Here is a 21,805-nt window from a genome sequence, read left to right as displayed (position 1 = left end):
TTGTGCCTGCACCCGCCTGTTTACTCCACTGACACCGAGCATCCTCGACATGCTGGGAATACAGCAGGGGGTGAATAGACAGAGGTCCTCACTCTTGTGGAGCCTAGAGTTTGCCTTTGATTTTTTTGAGTTTTATTTGAAGTTGGGTTAAAGCAACATTTTCCAAAAGGTGGCAATAGAATACAGACTCCAAGAGGTGCTTTGTGAATAAAGGGTCCCACAGGCACCAAGTTTGAAAAATGTTTTATGCTGGTCACGCCAGTCCTCGCTCAACTTCGAGACCCGCAGGTGTATTAGCACGCTCAGGCCTATGGGGAGCTCTCTGGTGGAGACTTCACTCCATTCAGGTGGGCTCTCCCTTGCCTACCTAAGGAGCGTTTTTCCTTTGGGGGAGTTTTTGTTTTGCCTATTACACTTTACATAAGTGTTTAGTAGAGTATTCGTTCTTCCTGAAACATTATATTAAAAACTTGACATCAAAATAAGTAAAATTAAATAGACTTGAGTATTGATTTGATCTTAGGGTGGTAACTTTCTAAGCCTTAAGACCATGGACAGAAAAAATTACATAGGAAAAACATGACACAAATCTGATGATATCCACTTTTAAAACTCAACATCCTATGTAAGAAAAGGGTAATATGCAATGGAGGACCCACCAGGAACAACAGGTCTCTATGATGCATCACTGTGAGAGTGATGTCTGAATGCTGGTTTAAGCCGGATCCCACAGAGGGTCTAAACTGGCATTCGGACAACCCCCAGATTGGAGAGGGTGCAGGCCGGGCTGAGGGCCCCGCTCCTGCACGATTTTTGTGCACCAGGCCTCTAGTATAACAGTAAAAATGAAAATACTTAATAGGCAGTCAGAAGGAGAAAGCATTCTGAGTTAGATGTGATGACAGAGAAGCACATAGCTATAGCACTTAACAAAGTTCACGCAAAGCAGGCACTTGGCACAGCCATCAATTAACACATTAAGTGCCCAGCCTGTTTTGTCTTCCAGACAGAAAGAATAGCGTCAGTCACCAGTGATCAACATGGCACTTAACGTGTTAACATTTGCTGATTTAAAAACCCCATGATAAATGGGCAAAGGCTATGCAGAGACCACTCACAGGCAAGCAGATTAAAAAGCAAATGCTAGGAAGAAGAAGCAAGCATTTAAAAGGAATGTGAACAAATTATGCTGTGCCCACTAAATTGGTAAAGAAAAAAAAGTAAAATAGATTGTGAGAGAGAGAAAAAATGCATGAACTTTAGTAACTAGTATGGAGTACAAATCCATGGGACAGTCTTTTCTGGAAAGCAATATGGCAACCATTATTAAGATTCCTAAACGGGCTCTGATCTCTCAGCCCAGGAACCCTACCCCAGGGGACTGGCACTAAAGGAATAACCCAGCCAAAGACACAGAATAGTAAGCAACTCCAATGGGCCAAGCAGAGCAGGTGGGCTGTTCCCCTTGGTGTCTGTGAACTCATTCCCGTGTCCGGCTTTTCCTTTAATCCCTGACATAATTCCTGCCCTAGGCCAGCTGTGATTGACAGCGTTCCCTCGCTGCCAGGCACGGGGCCCAGCACTTCATGTGCAGCATCTCGTAAACGCTCCCCGCTCCGGGCCACCTCCAGGCTGGTGCCAGGGAGGGGAACTAGAGCTGGATCTTTCACTGTAAGGGAACAGAGCGTCCCATGGGTCCCAGCCAGGAGCCAGGTGCCGCTCCAGGGCAGCCCTGGCACACGGGAACAGCCTGGACTCTGACTTCAGCCCTTGACGTTGGCTCAGTGGCGTGGGGTTTTGTGAAGTTCATGGCGGTGAGCAGCCCGATCAGGCGTGCATGGCAGCATCACCTCTGGTGCTGAGTTCCAGGTAGCACTTCCCTGGCTTTGTGCAGCCGGTGATGTCCTGGAGGGCGGCTTTCTGTAGGTGTTGTAGGTCAGCAGGGGCTTGGAGCACCCGATGAGGCATCAGTATGGGGACATACTGGAGACAGCATCTGCTTTTCTCTAGTTTTCTGATCTTCCAACCTCCCTTCAGACACTCAGCCCCAGCCCGAGCCCCCAGCCCTCCCCCCACCTGCCAGCAGGACATTAAGTTTGGCTTTAGTTTTGTGGTGGCCTCTGCTTGATGATGGTCTGGCCGCTGTAACTCAGACCTGCTCTGTTCCTGCTCTCTCTCACACGGTGTCCCAGCCACACTGGGCTCCTTTGTCTTAGAGCCTCTGTACTGTCCCCTTCTGCCAGGAGCGCCTTTCCCCAGCATCCATTTGGCTGATCCTGCCCTTCAGTCAAATCTTTGCTCCCTTATCTCCCTCCCAGGGAAAGCTACATTTGACATCACCCTCGGCGCTCCTGACCCGCCCATCCTGATCAGGCAGCTTTTCCATAGCTCTATCGCCTCCGACCTATTATGTAAGTCACTTATTGATCGAGTATATTGTTTGTTTATGTTTCCCTCTTGCTAGGACGTAAGCTCCTTAAGGGCTGGAGTTTTTGTTTCTTTGGGCCATTCATACCCCCGACAGGTGGCACGTGCCTGGCACAGAGTGGGCCCCAGTGAATATATGTAGGGTTAATGAAGGAATGGCGGGCCTGCCTCCCAGCTGGACCTCAGACTGGGCACCTGCAGCAGGAGGTCTTATGGGCATTGGGTCACAGCTTGGGACGAAGAGCCTGGAGGTAATCGGGACATTGCCTGTCTGCCACCTCCGCAGAGTCTTTGGTTGATCGGGAGAAGGAGGCTTTGATTTTGCTTCTGTTTTGCCTTCTAAGCGGCATGAGCTTGTTTCCTAATCTGTAAAATGGGGATAATAACAATACACAGGAGATCATGCCTCCCCCCCCGCCCCCCCCCGGGCTCTGGGAGTTGGGTGGTGGGGGAATGGCAGGGTCCTGGATTGGGTAGAAGCGGGAACAATTTCACCAGCAGAACCGGGACAGGGGCCCTCACCCTGACTGAAGCTGGGGCCTGGCCAGGAGAGGGCCTGGGACCCGGCTGGGAGTGATGTTCCCTGGGATACGGCCCGGCTCTGCCTCTGCAGTCTCTCTTCCCCCAGGAGCAGGTGGCTGGCCAGAGCGCTGAATGGAGACCGAGGTGCTCGGCTCTGAGCAGACCTGCTTCCCCCGGGGAGGTCCAGGGCAGCTGGCCCAAGAGCTGCTGGGTTGTTCTCAGCCCCCACCCCACCTGCCTCCTCCCTGCAGCCCCAGCCCTACAGAAGTGCTGGATTCTCCCTGTGACTGACAAAGAGCAGACCCCCGTCCCTGGCCCCTCACCTGGGACCACTTCGTGTCCCAGCAGTAGTCCTGGCTCAGTTACTCTCTGGACTCGGCGTTCTTCCGCCCGTGCAATGGAGGGGACAGTCCTGACCTTTCCCGGTGCCAGGATGAGGGGTGACGGATGTAGAGCGTTAACAGGCATGAGGGCACTGGGTGGTGACTCGCGTTGCCGTGTCATTGCCATTAGGTGACCTCTGTCCCAGCACCAGTGCCCTGGAACCCGCACTCCTGGTGTGCGTGTGGACAGGGCCCTGGGGTGAAGAGAGGGGTCTGGACATAAGGCTTGAGGAGCGGCACTGAACCCCAGAGACCCGCTGGGAACAGGCTGGGGAGGGTCAGAAGGAGGGATGGGCATGTCCCCTTTGGGGCCTTTAGCCTGGGCAAGGTGGTGCTCGGAGGAGGCACCAGCTTCCTGTCTACAGTCTCCGCCTCCCAGTGCCCACCCCCAACCCTCCACTGACATTGGGCTCTGCTGTGAGAGAGGCTGTCCGTGTCCCCATCCGTCCAGAAGCCAGGAAGGCACTGTGAGCCCTCCCCTATCTGACCTTCAGCCCTCCTGGCAAAGCCAAAGCTCCCTGGGAGGAGGAAGCAGAGAAGCAGAGGCATGGGCTGCTCCACGCCGGGGTGGCTGGGGCTAGGGGTCCAGTGCCTCCGCAGCCTGGCCCAGGGTGCCTCTGCCTGCCGCCACTCATCCCGCCAGGCTGCCCTCCACCCCTCACTCTCCTCTTCCTCAGCTGCACATTCTCTGCCTGGCGGTCCCCTCACTGGTCTCTCTCCCCCTCACGGGTCTGCTGCCCAACTTCGCATCTTTCTACGATGCAAACCTGACCTGGTCAGTCCCATCTCCAGTTCTGCAGTCGCTGCCCTTAGTGTCACTGGCTCTCGCCCAGCCAGTCAAGGCCTCCTTTGGTTGATGGCAGTGCCATTGTTTCCCACTGGCTTCCCTGGCCACAGGGACTCACGGTCTGTCCCCTGAGAAGGCAGCTTTCCACGTAGCTTTGCTCACCGAAGTCTGTCCCTGCAGCACCCCTCTTTCCCTCTGTGTGTGCCGAGTCCCCCAGCCCCAGCCTCGTGAAAAGGGTGCCTTCCACACAAAGCTTCCCTGCAGGGAAGCCGGGCCTCCCTGCCCTCCTGCCTTGTCTCGGCTTCTCGCGTAGATGGTCCACTGATAACGTGAGCACAGAGCGTTGTGAACACGCCTGACTCCCTTCGGAACAGAAAGAGAGCCCTGAAGGCAGGGACCACGGCTGCTTGGTCTCCAGCTCTCCATCATGCGCCTGACTCTCTCAGGTGCATGTGCCTGCGCTCAGATGTAAGCCAGGCACAGTGCCAGGTCTCTGCTGCAGACATTCTGCGTAACAAGCCTCCAAGCTCCCAGCGCCTTGTAGCATCTCTTTCTCTTGCCCATGGGCCTGGGGGCTGGCTGGATGGGCCTGGGGGCTGGCTGGATGGGCCTGGGGGCTGGCTGGGCCTGGGGGCTGGCTGCATGGCTCCGCTTCAGGCTGCAGGTCTAGGGGTGGCCCAGGCTCTCTTGGAATAGCCCAGCCTCCAAGCCACAGGTTGGCTTCAGGTCTGTGTCGTATGCCCACAACTGGGGACCAAGGCAGAAGGGGCAGTGGTTATCTGGAACAAGCTCTCCTTATGGCAAGCGAGCAGGAGAGTGAGTGTAAGCAGGCAGTATTTAAAAAACAAAACAAAAACAAAACAAAAAAAAAAAAAACAAGGCTTATTTAAGGCCACCAGTCACACTGCATCTACTAATTTCTACTGGTCAAAGCAAGCCTCCTCGTCAACTGAGCAGGGAGACCCACCCACCTACTCCAGTGAGACCCACTGCAAGGTCAGAACAAAGCACAGCTCTGTTCCAGGGAGGGAGGGAAGGACCAGGGACACACAAGCCCTGCCCGAAGCCTGTCCAGCCTCTGCAGGGGGGCAGGTGCCTGCAGGGCTGTCCATGCCTCTGTCTCTCTAGACCCTCTTCTCTCAGCAGACGAGCCAACCTCCCCCAAGAAGCCCAAGAGCGTCCCGCAGCCAGAGTCCGGCGATGTGGAAGGCGAAGCCACCTCTCCCCCGCCCTCCGAGTGGACCTCCGTGAGGATCAGCCCCGGGGAGGGCGTGGCTGGGCAGGACGTGCTGGCTGTGCGTGTCCTGGTCACCAGTGATGACGACAGCAGGTATGCTCAGGCCGCTGCAGGGTGAGGCAGGATGGGTTGGGAGAGTGACAGCATTCAGAAGCTGGTCCCCTCTCTTTTTACGTGCAGTATGACCTCCTCTGTAAAATGGGGACAATCATAGCACCTGTCTCATCGGGAGTTGTCAGATCAAAGAATTAATATGTAAATCACGTAGAGCAGCTCAAACTAGCTCAAGTGACAAAGGCAACCACGTTGGTCCATCTGAAGGAGAAGGTGAGGTTGGAGCCAGGGACCAAGAGCTGCTTGCCCATTGGGTACAGCATCCACCGAGAGGCCATCTCCATGGTGGGCCTCCTGGCTAGGCCTCTGCATTGGGCACCACCCACATCGCAGGCCCACCTCAGGGCTAACTGGTGAACAGGACCAGGAGGCCATGACCTGTGGGCTTGCGCAGTCAGGTGGATAGACAGTCTAGCAAAGCCCGCAGATGGATGAGGGGCAGTGAGCTAACGAGAAGAAGCACCCTGGGTGTCCATATAGACAGTAAATACATCTATTGCCTAATGTGTCACTGCCCAAGGGGCTGCACTCCTGCACTCTCTCACCCTGGGACCTGCCTGGGCTGTCCTCCATCTGCGGACACCTGCTTCCGTTCCCCTGCCATTTGACTTCCTGCTGGTCGTGTAAGACCCAGGTTCCATACAGCCACTTCCCACCCCAGGTAGTCCTTCCCATCCCCCACCCATTACCGGGGAGCAAGCAGTAGTCCGTATCTGAAGGTTTAGGACAAGCTCATTTTGCCCAGAGAGCTTACCAGCATGCCCAGGATGGGTGAGGGTGAGGGGACCAGCCTCCACGCCAGGACTTCACTGCACATTGGCTGGGCTTCTCCTCCTGCTCGGACCCACACCCGTGCCTGAGTCCATGGCTAAGGCTGCCATGAAGCAGCACAGCCTGGGTAGCTCAGATGACCAAGACTTAATCTCTCCGTTCCAGAGGCTGGGGGGTCCAAGGTCCAGGTGTTGGCAGAGTTGGCTCCTTCCGAGGGTGTGGGAGGGATCCAGGCTCCTCTCCTTAGTTCATATGCGGATGTTGATCCTGTTCTGGGGACATTTTTCTACCACGCCTGTCTGGGTCCTAATGTCCTCCTCTTGGAAAGGACACCAGTCCCATTGAATTAAGACCTAGCCTAATGTCCTGATGTTAACTTAATTACCTTTGTAGAGACCCTACCTCTAAATGCAGTCATGTTCCGTGCTAAGGGTTAGATGGCCTCTCGGTGGATGCTGTACCCAATGTGCAGCTCTGGGTCCCCGGTACTTAGTATGAATTTTGGGGAGCACAGTGCGACCCATAACAAAGCCTGAGGCTGGAGCGGGGTACAGAGAAAACTAACCATCCCCGCCACACACACCCTAGAACCCACGGTCTGCTGGAGGCAGTGGTGGGCAGGGCACGATGTGGGTTTGGGGGTGACTGGCAGGGCTCCCCAATCATCCGCTCTCTCTCCCCTCCCCCAGCTCTGATGCGGAGTTGAACTGCAGCAGCCACAGCAGCGAGGCCTCCAGCATGGAGCCCTGTGAGGAGAGATCCCAGCAGCCGGACCCCCCAACCCCGCTGGAGCCCCTCAGCCGCCACATCTGCCTGAGGGAGCCCCTCAGCCGCCACAGCTCCCTGAGGGAGCCCCCGAGCAGGGCCGCCTCTGCACAGGGCTCCGAGGAGCCCCAAGCTCTGCATGGTGAGCAGAGAGCCTGCCTGCCCAGGGACAGGCTTGCTGGGTCCTGGGACGGGGAAGGAGCAGAGAGCCCCACAGCCAGTTTTACCTGTGGAGGAGCCTGAGACAGGAGATACGACCCGCAGGCTCGGGAGGCAGTGGGGCTGGGACTTTGGGGGGCTATGGTGCATGTGCAGGTGACCCAGGCCCACCTCCTTCATCATAGGAATCTCACATAGGAAGGTGCAGGGGTCCAGCTGTCTCTGTGTGTCACAGGCAGCCAGAGAGAGGAGGCCCGGGCCCTCTTGCCTGCAGTAGTCTCCTTCTGCCTCCTTTGCATCTCCTTGGGGGCCCCCCAAGGAAGAGAGGTGGCCTCTGTGCAGCTACTTGGGGCCAGCACAGGGCCAGGGCCATGCTGGGACTTGTGGCACACAGCAAAACTACCTCCATAAGAATAGAGGCACTTTCATTGAGTGCCTGGAAGGCAGGGGTTTTCCCATACAGGGCCCCACTCACCCTTAGATGGCCCTGAGGTCATGTGAAGCCCAGTGTCCAGCTGAGCAAATGGCCTGACTGCCTCCTGAGGTCTACCAGCTAGTGAGCAGTGCAACCCCAAGAAGAAGTTGTCCTTAGAAGCCCAGGGTGTTGCAATAAAGGTGGCCTGGAATGAGTGGTTTGATTCCTCTGCCAGCAGCAAAGGGAGTCCTCTGGGTGGAAAGAACAGGCTAATAGAAACTTGCACCAGCGGGACCAATGGCCTTGGTGGCCCTGGGAGAACGGGAACTCTATTTGCCCTGCACTGCCCTCTGGTGGCTGTGAGCAGAATTGACACTGGAACCTAGAAATATTCTCCTAGGTAGGGATGGTTTCCCAGGAACCACTGTGAAAGTGGTGGATCAGAAAGACCTGTAAACTCTGAGGTTACCCTCCCATGTGAGCTTGTTTCTAAAAAGGACACATTTGCTGAGTACCCTTTGTGGTGCTGTCCAGAAAGGCTTAGCCCCTGCTGAGCAGCAAGTGCTGCGCTCTGCCCAGCTGGGTGCAGCCTGCCTCTGTCTGGGTACTGCCTGGCCTAGGTCAGCCCCCGTGTCTCCCTGGGCTCCAGCCTTCTCATCAAAAAATACAAAGCCTGCCCTTGCTGGTTTGGCTCAGTGGATACATCGTCGGCCTGCGGACTGAAAGATCCCAGGTTTAATTCTGGCCAAGGGCACATGCCTGGGTTGCGGGCTCAATCCCCAGTAGGGGGTGTGCAGGAGGCATTAATCAATGATTCTCATCATTGATGATTCTATCTCTCGCTCCCTCTTCCTTCCTCTCTGAAATCAATAAAGAAATATATTAAGAAAAAGGTTACATGGACACAGGAATTATAAGAATTTCCCTCTCAAAAAAACAAACAACAACAACAAAAAATGAACCCTGCTTGCCTTTCCCTCTTTCCCTCCATTTTTCCTTTCTCCTCAGTTACCAAGTGATTTTAGCCAACCTACCAGAATGATGTAACACAAAACTGTCTGTTTCTATACATGAGAGATAAAGCCTCGAGATCCGGGTTAACAAAACTAGATGAGGGGGTCGAGACCCCAGAGAGGATGATCATGGTCCTAAACAGTTGCTCTCATGGAATCGTGAATTTGATTCTGAATTTCCTGGCTGCACGAGTTAAAAAGGAAATAGATAATTTTTATTCACATTGTTCACGAGGGGAAAAAATATATTGGTTCACAGCAGTAGCAGGTCTCAGAGCAGGTACTACTTTCTCTAATGCTTCACTCTTTAGAAATTTCCCAGCTCATATCAAATATTAGGTCGGCAACTAAGTAACTGCGGATTTTTTAAAAATCAAAGACAATTTTTTCATGGAACTAAATAACTTTATTCTGTACTGTATTGCCCATTTTGATCAATGACCTTTTGCCATCTTTCAGGCAGCATCATAATCCCACGTTCAAGAAACTTCTGGTTTTTATTAGCAAAAAACTGAATCAGGTACAATTTGACATCATCATCATTATTGGAATTTTTACCATTCAAGGAGTTTTGTAAAGATCGAAACAAAAAGTAATCAGATGGTGCAAGGTCAGGACTATATGGTGGATGTGGCAAAACATCCCAACCAAGCTCCATTAATTTTTGCCGAGTGACCAAAGATGTGTGTGGCCTTGCATTGTCATGATGGAATACAACACCTTTTCGATTTGTCAATTCGGGCCGCTTTTCTTCAACTGCATTGTTTAATTTCGTTAGTTGTTCAATGTAGACATCAGAATTGATCGTTCGGTTGGGTGGTAAGAGTTCAAAGTAGACAATTCCTTTGTAATCCCACCAAACTGATAACAAAACCTTCTTTTGATGAATATCAGCTTTTGATGTTGTTTGAGTTGGTTCACCTGGCCTGCTCCACGATCTTTTCCGCTTGATATTGTTGTAAACAACCCATTTTTCATTGCCAGTTATCAGTCGTTTTAAAAATGGATCATTTTCATTACGTTTCTTTAGCAAATCGCAGCTGCTAATGCGTTGCGTTAACTGTGATTCTTTCAGTTCGTGAGGAACCCATGTATCGAGTTTTTGAACATAGCCAAGTTGTTTTAAGTGATTTTCAATGCATGTATGTGATACATGAAGCTACTCTGCAATCTCACGTGTTGTACTGTGACAGTCCGAATTGATTATTGCTTTGATTAGGGCGTCATCAACTTCAACTGGACGACCAGAGCGTTTTTCATCTTTGAGTGAAAAATCACCAGAACGAAATTTGGCAAACCAATTTTGACACTGCTGTTCTTTTAAGGCTTCGTCACCATAAACAGCACATAACTTTTTATGAGCTTGCGATGCGTTTTTCCCTTTGCGGAAATAAAAAAGCAAAATATGACGAAAATGTTCCTTTTGATTTTCCATTTTTCAACGAACGCCAAACGAAAACTACAAAACAGATCAAAAAACTTTTTTTACTGATTAACAGCTGAATAGCCAACTATCAAATAACAAAATGTGTTTTACATTTGTACTATGTCTGCAAACCTAAAAATTCAACTGAAGCCATATATGTGTGAAACCCGCAATTACTTACTTGCCGACCCAAGAGATGATCCTGAGAGAGGCATTAGATCATGTCTTAAGCAATGGCTCTGCAAAATAGGCAGCCACAGTTTTCTCGAGGCTATTTCACTCCGCCTCCCAGCAAGAGCGATTCTCCCCTGGGAGTGGTTGGGAGAACAAGGTAATGTGGCCAAAGCATTTTGTTTCTGACAGCCCCATTTCATGCCAGGATTAAGAATAGAATAGACAGAAAAGTGGCTAGCCTGCATGACTTTCAAGCAATCCTCTGTCGATTTCGTCTCCATCCACCCTGGTTTTGATCGTTGCTAGGCAAACCACATTGGCATGTGATTTGTGTTGCTGGTTGTGGCGAGTCTATCGCTTTTCTAGATATTGTAGCGTCGACATCATGTGGTGCGTGTTGAGGGAGCTTTATTAATCCCAACCTCACCTGAGTATGTGGTTCAGAGGCGAGCCAAGGAAACGCTGGACAAGACCAGGCGAAGCTTTAAAAAGAATCATGGGGTGTACGCCACACTGCTCATAGCACGTTATTCACGGTCGCCAAAAGGAAGAAGCGGCCCCATGGCCCAGGTGAATGGAGAAACCAAGTGTGCTGTCGCCACTTTGAAATGGCACTCAGCCTGAATACTGTGCAGCAACAGGAAGGAATACTGAAGTCATTACACTAAGTGAAAGAAGCCAGACACAGAAAGACAAGTATTGCATGAGTTACACTGCTAGGAGGTGCCAAGACTAGTCAAATTCATAGGCAGAAAGTAGAATGGTGCCTGCCAGGGGCCGGGGAAGAGGATGGGTGGGGTATTGTTGTGTAAGGGTAAAAGGCTGCAGTTTGGGGTGAGGAACAAGTTCTGGAGATGGGTGGTGGGGATGGTCGCACAACAGTAGGCATGTCCTTAACGCCACTAAACTCCACACTTCAAGATGACAAAAATGACAGTGTATCCGGATTATTATCATTGTTCATCTAAAAACACAAAACATAATCACTTTGGCAGGGTATGGAGTGTAGCTATTCTATAATAGCTTTATGATCCTGATGATTAAAAAAAAAAAAAAGATAATGTTGGATCTTCCAGGTTACAGTCACAATATTAAGATCAGTATTTAAAAGTGGGAAAGCATTAAAATATGAAGGACAAAATAATGGCAAACAGCGTTGTTGTATGTGGTGTACACTTTACCACAAATCGGGACGCCCTCAGCTCCCCAAGGAACCCATTGCCACCTCGGGGTTCTGGCCTGGAGCCAGAGGATGGTTTGCAATGGAACTTAAGCCCCCCATTATCGAGGCTGTAGAAAACGCTCAGTGCTGTTGTCCTAAAACCGTGGTCGGCAAACTGCGGCTCGCAAGTCACATGCGGCTCTTTGGCCCCTTGAGTGTGGCTCTTCCACAAAATACCACGGCCTGGGCGAGTCTATTTTGAAGAAGTGGTGTTCGAAGAAAGTTTACGATTAAAAAATTTGGCTCTTCAAAGAAATTTCAGTGGTTGTACTGTTGGTAGTTGGCTCTGTGGACTAATGTGTTTGCCGACCACCGGCCTAAGACACCTGGTGTTAGTAGTTCTCACAAATCTGGTTTCAAAGGCACATTTCTGCCCTCCCACCTGCAGAGGTTGAGGTTCAGTGGGTATAGAGTGGGGTCCGTGTCTGCATTTTATGTCAGCGCCCCAGATGCTCCCACACAGGAGGGCCGAGCCCAACCCATGGAGCTACTGAGCCACACGGTCAGGCTCCTCTGTTTCTTGAGTGAGCTGACTGGGAGGTTGATGCTGGTCAGCAGAAACTCCTTGTGGGGAGACTCCCAGCCTGGGAAACGCTGACCGGCACTTGGTGAGAGGAAGTGGACCCAGGCTGCAGGCAGACTGTTCATCTTACGAAGGGGAGATGGGGAGATTGCACCCCGTGCCTGCCCACACAGACCCCCCTCAGACCCAAGGGTGTGGTATGAATAGCCCTGTGGGATGGGGGCCCACCATTCGGAGGCGCAGGCTCACAGGGTCTCCAAGGGGAGCAGGGCGGGAGGGTACCCAGGACCAGAGGGGCTGTGCTGAGGGAAGGAAGCCCCCAGGCAGAGGTTGACGCCTGTGCTGTGCTGTGCAGCCTGGCTAGTGTGAGTGTCACCCAGCTCAGCACCAGCAGGAAGTGTGAGTGGAATCCAGGTCTTCACACAGAGAGACCGGGCTCTGGGCTCAGAGAGGCCTGCATTCGCTCCTTCCCCACACTCCTCACGAGCCCCATCACTCCCACGGCCTTTCTTCCATGCCTCCTGGACCCACCTGTGTGTGCATTCAGGCAGGCATCACCCCATCCTTTCTCTCAAGGCTGGGATGAAACTGCCCCTGGGACCTGGAGCCCGAGGCCACATCTGTGGGCCAGCCCCGTGTGGGATTTCTCTTCTGCAGGTGACGGTCATTGTGCTCGGCTAATCCTCACGGCCCAGTTGGGCGGAGGGTCCTCGGGGCACCATCCACAGCCTCCTGAAGTGTTTCCATTGGAACCGAGGCCAAGAGGACCTTCATGGCAATGGATTGCCAAAGGTTCCATTAGAACTACCTCCCAGAGGGTTCGCAGGGCTGTGAGGGGAAGGGGGAGTGGACAGAGCTCCCACAGCTTCCAGGTTGCATTGCTGTGAGACTTCAGCTCTGAGGAGCTGCTCTGCTAAAAACAAACGCACATACATGTGTGTATACAGTATGTGTATATGTGTATACATGTAGGCATACAAACATGTACACATATGTATGCTTGTTAATGATGGGCCACTTAGAACAATGGCTCACAATTTGAGGCATTTTCTAAAAGGTGGCAGGACTGTCCCATAGCAGTGTCTCCATAAATATTTGATAAATGAGTGAATGGGGGTGTGTGCTGGGTCAGGAGGGTGCAGTCAATTATGATCATTAGCCAATTCACTTTTGGTAAATGGCCGTAGAAGAACCCCCCCCCCACACACACACACACACTTTTGTTTACATGTTTAACAGACTCTTCCTCCCTTCCTACCCTGCCTGCCTTGCTTTTCCCCACTACAGCTCTGCAGCGGGCCAACAGCCTCCAGTCCCCAAGTCTCAGCAAATACCAGAGCTGGAGAAGAACGTGCCCGCCAAGTGAGTCATGGGCTCTCTGGGGCTGGGAGGGGGTGGGGATGGGGTGAGGGGGCCGAGAATTCTCTGATTGATTCTCAGGAGCAGCTGTCCTCATTCCCTACACAACCTCTGACCTGGCCTCCTGGATATGAGGGGCAAGGACAGAAATCGAAGGTTGACCCTATGTCCACTGATGACTTGAGGAAGCATTTCCTGAGGGATTTGGGACCCCTTTCCCATAGGCTCCCTGTTGTGGGGTCGAACCCTGGGTTCAAAATAAGACCACCAGAGGCTGATGATTGATTAAAAAAAGCAGGCAAGCATTTATTGAACTGGCCAGGATGGCTGCGAGAGCATGACACACAGGTGGCCACACTCACGACTGCACTGTTTCAGGTGTAGGCAATCCTTTTAAAGGTCCAAACCACAAGAATTTTCCTTTGTTCTAAATCCTAAATTCTAAAGGCTGGGGACGGCCCACAGGGTCATTCCCAGCCACATCCTGCTGGACGTTGGAATGTGGCCCTATCTTGCGACAGCAGATAGTACAGAAGCAGACCTGAGCGGTTAATCTCTAAAGGTTATCTGCAGTTTCTACTCCTGAAGCTAATGAGTCCGTGAGAATCAATCTCCTGTGGTCCTGGTCCACAGGCACAGGAAAACTGCCTTAGCCTCCAGGTCTCCATCTGGAAGCTGAGGCAGCTCCCCTATTGTTTAAGCAAGTAAGCGAGTGCCGAAGCCAGAATAGCAGGGTTAAAATTCAAACAGCAGTTTTTACCCAAGTATGGTTGCTACCATATTTCACTCCCGAGTCCAGAGTCACAGAGCCAGAGGACTCAGTCACACTTGGAAGGGGCCTTATGACATCAGCTCAAACTTTTTGAAACAAGGACGAGGACACAGAGGCCCAGGGTCACCATATGTTTTGACTCAGCGCCCTGGAGTTGGGCTGGGGGCATCAGTTTAAGTTCATGCAGTCAGGGGCAATACAATGAGGGAAGCCATGCATACACACACACCCTGTCCTTTTTTTGAGCAGGCCGTGATCCTCGCATCCCAGGGAAGAGCAGGGTGGGTAGGGACCAGGGCCTGTGGTGGATGCCAAGGCAGCAGGCTCTCACTAGGAGGCGCAGGTACCACATACAATTGCACAGCATCCCAGGGCTGCAGCTATTACGGAACTGCAATCCCCTCTCCGCGCCTGAGAGAGGGGCAGGAACTCTTCTGATTCCAAGTTCATCCCTGCTTCCCACCCCTTCCTGCCCCGACACACCCTCGCTGGGCCTTGCTCTAGTAGAGACGGAACCTGGAAAGCCTTGGGTTAGACAAGAGTTTCTAAAAATGAAGCATTGCTGCAGTTGGAACATAGTGCTCCTTCTGAGTCAGTGCCGACTCCTGGCCAGTGAGTCATTCTCCCAGCAGCCCCCAGCCCTGCAGCCTCTCCCTCGGGTCAGGCTGGGACATGGGTGCCACTGGATCTGGGTCAGGGCTGCACACCTGGGCAGGGCACTTCACCTGGGACGACCCAAAGTAACTCTTGAGTCACCCCACAGCCCCAGGCAAGTGAGTGTGAGGGGAAGGAGCCAGTTACTGTTTAGGGAAGCCCTGGCCCAGGCCTTTTCCACAGGCATCGCATTTACTCCTCCACCACAACCCCTCTCTGGCGTGGGACCTCTGCCTCCATGGGTGGGCCTGTTTGAGTGAAGATTCCATCCCAGTGCTTCCCGTCTACTGTACTGAGTGCCACCAGTGAAGGGGTTATCCTGAGAGCTGGGAGTCTGGTGGGGGCCCTCCCAGCAGGGCCAGGCTGCTGAAGGAGGCACAGCCTGGAGACCTCAGCCCTGTCTTTTGTAATCCCAGTGATAGCAGGTCTGGGTAATGCTGATTGAGAGCAGGCCTGGAGTTCAAATCATTTCTGTGGGCCTAGTGCTTAGCATGAGCCTGGCTCAAAGGAGGCACAAAGTCTTCCTTGAATGAATGAATGAATGAACGAACTTATGAATGAAGAGTGAACAAATGAATGACCAAACCAGGGAACAAGCAGGCAGGACCAAGGGCAGGAACAAATGAAACACATGGGTTTAGGCCTGTTCATGCTGCCACGCCTAGAGGGCGCTCCAAGACTTTGGGAGGTTTTGAGCCAAAGCTGCACCCTGCAGTCCCAGTCTTTTTAAAAATCCCCAGAGCCAAAAGCCACTAGAGCTATCTTTTAGGTCATTTTCATTTTGCCCAGGAGGAAACACCAACGGGCAAGGCTGGTTCTATCGGAGGGAGCAGAATATGAGGCACCACCTCCTCTGTCCACTCACTGCCCCGGAAAGGCTGGTTCTGTGTGCTTGCGCTTGGCACCCCCCCCCCCCCCCCCCACCGCTACCGCCAGCTGGCCATGTTCACCAGAATGACCACTGGGATCAAGGGGAAAGGTCATCAATGCCAGAGGGCCCAGAGGCAAGGCACTGGTCCAAGCGGGAGGTGGGGCTGTAATCCAGGCTCATCAAACCCTTTTGCAAGGGAGCTGAGGCCCCTGCACAGGGCAGGGTAGCCCTGCCTGGGCCATGCCAGGTGTTCATGAGAAGCAAGGGTCAGCAGGAAGGATCTGAGCTGATGAGGAGAGTGACGGGGTTCCGTGAGAGTGTGCAGCCCCCTCTGGGATAGGTTAGCGGTTCAGCGGTGTTCTTATCGGACACCACCCATGTGCACGGGGAGAGGGATGGGATTCCTAGTTCTGTGTGATGTTTGCCTCCTGCACTAGGCACCTCTTTTTATCTCATTTAATTCCTTCCGCCTTCCCTGACACAGCAATAGATTTCTGGAGGAAACTGAGGGTTTTAAGAGACTTGCTCAGTGACAGGCAGCTGGTGTGGATGTAAAGGAGGTGGGGCTCCTTGCCGTTTTCTGAGGGAGCCCCAAGACACCAGCCCCCTGGAGCAGTGCATTCCCTGTCACCTCCAGCTCTGCTCTGGCCTCAATCCCTGGCCCCCAGGCAGCAGCTGGAATGGCCGGTGCTTTGTTAACTCCACCTTGTCTAGCCCTCCCCAGCCCTCCCCATGCTCCCCTGCAGACAGTGCCTGAGGAACGTGTGCAGTGAGAGACCCCACTCGCTGGGATGAGGGTGGGGATTAGAGGGGAAAAAAGAGGGAGCAGCTCCCAGGTCATGACCTTGTGAACCCCAAGCTTTCTCAACAGCCAAGCCCAGTTGTCCCTGGCTCTGTGTCAGAAGGTGCCGGGAGAGCTCCCCGGGGGAACAAAAGGCAGTGTGTTGAGCCGCGGGGACGCTGAGACAAGTTTGGGAGTTAGACTCAGGAGGTGGCAGAGGGAGGAGAATGAGGGGGCAAGGAAGAGGAGGAGAAGGAATTTGGCAGGAATTTGGCAAGCAGAGCCCAGGAAACAAGGCAACAACTGACTCACAGCTTTTGCCTTTTTAGGCTCGAACCATCTGCGGGCTGGGATGGAGGTCCGTGGGCCGAGGTGGGGGGCTGAGTAAGAGGCTAGTGGCAGCCTCCCCCGCACAATTCCCAGCAGCCAGGGGTCTCTCTCCCCAGCAGCTCCTTCCCGACACCTCAGCTCTGTTCCCCCAAGTGACCTTTGCCCTGATGCTTCTGGGGCTTCCCTTTGGGCACTCGCTGGCCACGCGTGTGGGCTGGCACCTTCTCGGCACCCAGGCCTGGGGTGCGGCTCTGACAGGCTTGCAGTTAGTTGCGTGTGAGGAGAGCAGGGGGGATGCTGAGCCCCCTGTGTGGTCCGGTGACAATGGTCTTAAAGGAACGCTTCCTCGCTCAGGACTTGTGTTCGGCCTAGTCTGGGTAGTCCCAGAGGAGGAGCCTCTTGCCCAAAACTTTGGGGACAGCGAGGCTGGGGACTGTGCTGAGTTAGGAAGCGAGCTGAAATGGAAGTCTGGACACCGGAGGGTCCGCAGGAGCCCACAGGAGTGGGTAGTGGAAACAGTGGTCCTGGGAGGAGGGTTCGAGGAAGAGCTGGCCAGGCCCCCAGGTCAGGGGCTGAGTGGGGAAGTCAGAAACAGCACAGATTTTTCTAAGCCCCTTGGAGGGCAGATTACTGAGATGGCTCAATATGGAAACAGAATGCTTGCAGTTCTAGATTGCAGGTTCCTAGGGTGTTTGTGTGTGAGAGTGTGTGTGAGTGTACGTGTGTGTTAGTGTGTGCATGTAAGCGTGTGTGAGTGTATGTATTTGTATGTGTGTAAGAGAGTGTGTGTGAGTGTATGTGTTTGGGTGTGTGTGTGTGTGTGTGAGTGTGTGCGCGCACATGTGAGCCTGTGTGCACTCACGAGAAAGTGAGAGGGAATGGGACTGACCTCAGGCTACAGCTGTCAGATTCTGCTATCCAGTCCTAAATGACGTCAGCTCCCACAGTTCAGAGTTAGGCTGGGCCTGGGCTGCACTCCTTCCTCCTGTTGCTCTGAGGTGTCCCCTGCAGGGACCTGTCCCTGACCAACGGGCTTGGCACGAACTCACTCCACGTGCTTCCAATGAGCCGATGCTCAGATAACCGCCTTCCCTCTGTCTCTTAAACCTCGGGCTAACCACGTCCTCCGAGAGCCGCCGGCGCAGGGGGAGAGAGAGCACTTCATTGGCAGTGTCCCTGCTGGCCTTTGCCCAGCGATGGCCCCGCCGGCCTGCGCCCAGCCCATGGCCCCGCCGGCCTGCGCCCAGCCGATGGCCCCGCCGGCCTGCGCCCAGCCCATGGCCCCGCCGGCCTGCTCCCAGCCGATGGCCCCGCCGGCCTGCGCCCAGCCGATGGTCCTGCCGGCCTGCGCCCAGCCGATGGCCCCGCCGGCCTGCGCCCAGCCCATGGCCCCGCCGGCCTGCGCCCAGCCCATGGCCCCGCCGGCCTGTGTCCAGCCGATGGTCCTGCCGGCCTGTGCCCAGCAGATGGGCCACACTGAGTGGGCAGAGGCTTCAGGCCATTTGTTGACTGAGCCCCGGCCTCCAGCCATGTGGCTTAGGGGAACCTTAGCTGCTGTGCCCCTTTCTAAGAAACACCCGGGCTTCCTGTCTCATTTCGAGGGAGTATTCTTACGTGGATGGGAAGCGCACGGTTCTTAGGCTCCCCTCCCGGAAACCCCTTCTCCAAGGTGCTGCCACTTCTACCCCCCGTCCCTCCAAGCCCCAGTCCGGGGCATCAGGGCCCAGATCATCCCTGACGTCCTCCTCCATCTGCATTTGCAGCAGTGGGGCGGTGTCCAGCCTTCTAGGTCCATGAGGACATGAGGCCGAAGCCCCTGTAACAGAGAGCGCCGTCTTTCCTTCTAGGTTCCACGCCGGTGAGCTATGCGAGAATTGTGCCGCCTCCACAGGACGCGTCCCCTTCCGCTTCTGCTTCCTCCTTGTCTTCTGCCTCCTCCTCCCCCGCGTCCTCCGCAGACAGTGTCCCAGGCTACGTTCTGAGAGGTCCCCCCTCACCTCAGGTAAGGAGCCTGAGCTGCCTCTTCTCCTCCCACTTCCACACTGAGCGCCTTCAGGGCACCTGCACCCCGAGCCAGGCCCCCTCCCGAGTCCCTTCCATAGAAGCTCACCTGCTGCTTCTCAGCCACCCCCTCCCACACACACACACACCCCACCCTGGGCACAGCCACTGGCCTGCTCACTCAGCAAGCCTTACGGGGTGTGGGCCCGGGCTGGGCTGTGGGGCAGAAATGCTAGGACACATGCTGGGCCCTGGAGGCCCCCCGGGTGCTGAGGAGCTGGCAGCTGCAGGGGCAGGCACAGCCCCTAGGGTTCCCTGGGGAAGGAACTGAGAACCTTGGAGGCAGCATTTCCCTGGACTCGAAAATGACGTCACCAAAATCACAGGTTTGGACTCATTCCTTCGCCAGGAGTCTGTCCGTCTGTCAGGCCTCTTGACCTGCCAGGCCCGCTCCAGGCCCCGGGGACGAGAGAGCATGGGACAGCCAGACACGGGAGCTTGTGGAGCTGCTCTGTGTGCCCTGCCCTCGGCCAGAGCTCTTGGCAGGGCAGGCACAGCCCTCCTTGGCACCCCCTCCCCCCTTGGTGGTCTCCCTTTGCCAAGGGCTCCAGCCCTGCCTGTTGGAAACAGCCCCTTTCCCAGTCCCCCCCAGGCAAGCCTCAGGCTTAGAGAAGGCACTGGGAGGTCCTCACGGCCATCCTGCCCCATGGCCACCCCAGAAGGTTAGGTCTCCCCTTCCTTCAGGAGGCGCCACGCTGAGGAAAAAGCCTTGGTTTCAGGAACACACCTGTGGGTGGAAAGTACCCCTTAGTAGGGACATGACTGAGCAAGCTATGGTGCACCCTGCCCCTCTGTGCCCCACCGCCCTCCCATCATGGGCTCAGGAGCCGGGCAATGCCCACGCCTCTCCATTGGCTTCCTACCCACCTGACCTAAGACCCAGAAAAGCCTTTGGGCCGAGCTGACCCAGGGCCCCCCGGCAGAGCCCAGCAGGCCCCGGGTAGCCATCTGAGCCAAGAGCTGCCCTCGGAAATCAGCCATTGCAGGCAGAATCCTTTTCCACTGGAGACGGGAGGGAGGGGGCCCTCGCCTGAGGTGTGCCTTCCCCATCTACACACATGCTGGCAATCTTTGACATCACGGCTGTGTTTTGCCCCGCAGGCCTCAAGAGCTCATTTCAGCCCTTCCACCCCGATCGTTCTGAGGCGAGCCAGAGCCCAGGCAGCACCCAGCGAAATCCCTCTCTACCTGCCGCACGGCCAGGTGCTGGGGCGGCCAGAGCGCTGCCTGGTGAGGCCGGGGGGAGAGGGCCTCGCCAGCCCCAGGCCCCCCAGCCCTGCAGCGGTGGCTTCCGATGGCTCTCAGGATGCCAGCGGCATCCACAGAGGCCCACACCCCATTGGAGGGCAGGGCAGGTGCTCGCCAGACCAGGAGCTGTCTCCTAGGGCTGCGGAGGGCTGGGGACAAGGGTATCCGGACTCCCAGACCCGGACGGGAGAGGACGGTGGGTCCGAGCCAGCCGAGGGGAAGAAGCCGGGCTTGAAGAAGCTGGCTCTCACCCAGGAGCAGAAGAGCCAGCTGCTGGATTGGAATGACTCCCACCCCCAGAGCTCGCGCCTGGACACTGGGCCGCAGCCTTCCCAGAACGGTGCCCAGCATGGCAGAGGCGGCCGTGTGCTGAAGCCAGTCCGCCCCTTGGTGCTCCCGGGGAGAGAGAGCCTGCCCGCTCAGGCAGAGGCTCCGGAGAAGAGGGGGACCCCCGCTGGAAGGACTTCAGGGGAGCAAAGCGTGGCTCCACCCAAGTCCCCACTGAGACTCATTGCCAACGCCCTCCGAAGGTCCTTCCAGGCCCTCTCCCACCCGGAAGGCGGGAGGAAGGCTTTGCCTGCCAGCCAGCCGCAAGCTTGCACGCGCTCCTTCAGCCTCCGGAAACCCAGCGGCCACAAAGACTGGAACCAGCCGTCCCCCGGGAGAGACATGGCCAGCAGGGCCTCTGCCTTCTTCTCCCTGAGCAGCCCGCCGGTCAGGGCCGCCCAGCCCCCCACCCCTGGCCTTCCCGACCCTGCCCTCTGCACCCACAGCTTGCCCAGCGGGCCCTCCAGGAGGTCCCCTGCGTTGGCATCCCCACCCTGCAGCAAGATGGACGATGTCCCCAAACTCCTGGAGAAAGTGAGCTTGCAAGAGACCTTTCCAGATGCTTCCAGGAGTCCAAAGAGAAAAATCTTCTCCTCCCTCAGACTCAAAGACAGATCGTCGGAGAGTTCTCTCCAAGAATCCAGGCTAAGAAAGGACTTCCGTGACATCTTCAGCATCCCCAAGGGGAAGGTGCAGCCTGTGGACAGTGCGCGGCTGGGGCAGAGGGCCGGCCCTCCTTCTCCAGAGCGAGATGCAAGTAAGTGGCCCTTTCCCAGCACAGGTCCACGGCTCATGCCAGGCAGTTAGTTATCGTTACTGGGTTCAGAAACAGCATCTTTTACCTCGTGTTGCTCCTCAGATTAAAGTCTGACAAAAGTGGGAAACTGAAATTTGAAAAAAAAAAAGTGAAACAGTTCAGTTTGAAATTATGTTACAGAAAGTTTTGAAAGAGAGAGTTAACCATCAGTTCACCACTTTCCCCTTGTTGTCCACATATGAATATTTTTTACTAAGTTGGACATAAAATTTGGTGCCTTTGTAAATCAACATTATGGTATAGGTACTAAGCCAATTGCCTCATCATCTACATAAATGTGATTTAGGGGCTATAAAATATTCTATCTAGTGGCTATGTTACTTAATGAACTGATTCTTTATGGTTTAACTTAAAGACACATATGTATGTATAAATTATATATATATATTTATATTTTATATATGGTCTTGGGTAGACATTTTTATGCATATAGCTTTTTCATTCATTTGAATTATTTTTTTAGGAGAGGTTCCAAGAAATGGGATTTTTGGATGAAAATGTGAATACTTTTAAGATTCCCCGCTTGCACTGACAAATTGCTCTTTAAAAGAGAACCTATGGGTAAAGGATGCATGGACTCTCTCTCTGTTATTTCTTACAATTGTGGGTTGTAAATTTCAATTGAAACATGGGAAAGGTACCAACTT

At 54.3% G+C, this 21,805-nt stretch overlaps 1 protein-coding gene across 3 annotated transcripts in view; it reads left to right on the top strand.

Moving 5' to 3' along the window:
• MICAL2 (microtubule associated monooxygenase, calponin and LIM domain containing 2) overlaps positions 1-21,805 on the top strand; it is a 195,337-nt gene that overhangs the window by 133,753 nt on the left and 39,779 nt on the right. For all 3 annotated transcript variants that reach the window (XM_045577654.1, XM_045577653.1, XM_045577655.1), the window contains 5 exons: positions 5,266-5,449; positions 6,931-7,148; positions 13,226-13,300; positions 18,553-18,707; positions 19,868-21,098. In XM_045577654.1, the coding sequence (XP_045433610.1) occupies positions 5,266-5,449; positions 6,931-7,148; positions 13,226-13,300; positions 18,553-18,707; positions 19,868-21,098 (1,863 nt within the window). The remainder of the gene's footprint in view (positions 1-5,265; positions 5,450-6,930; positions 7,149-13,225; positions 13,301-18,552; positions 18,708-19,867; positions 21,099-21,805) is intronic.

This window comes from Pipistrellus kuhlii, unplaced genomic scaffold (assembly GCF_014108245.1).
Source record: "Pipistrellus kuhlii isolate mPipKuh1 unplaced genomic scaffold, mPipKuh1.p scaffold_m20_p_9, whole genome shotgun sequence".
Taxonomy (NCBI): Eukaryota; Metazoa; Chordata; class Mammalia; order Chiroptera; family Vespertilionidae; genus Pipistrellus; species Pipistrellus kuhlii.
The sequence above is the reverse complement of the archived record's forward strand: the minus strand, read 5'-3'. Positions and strand labels throughout refer to the sequence as shown.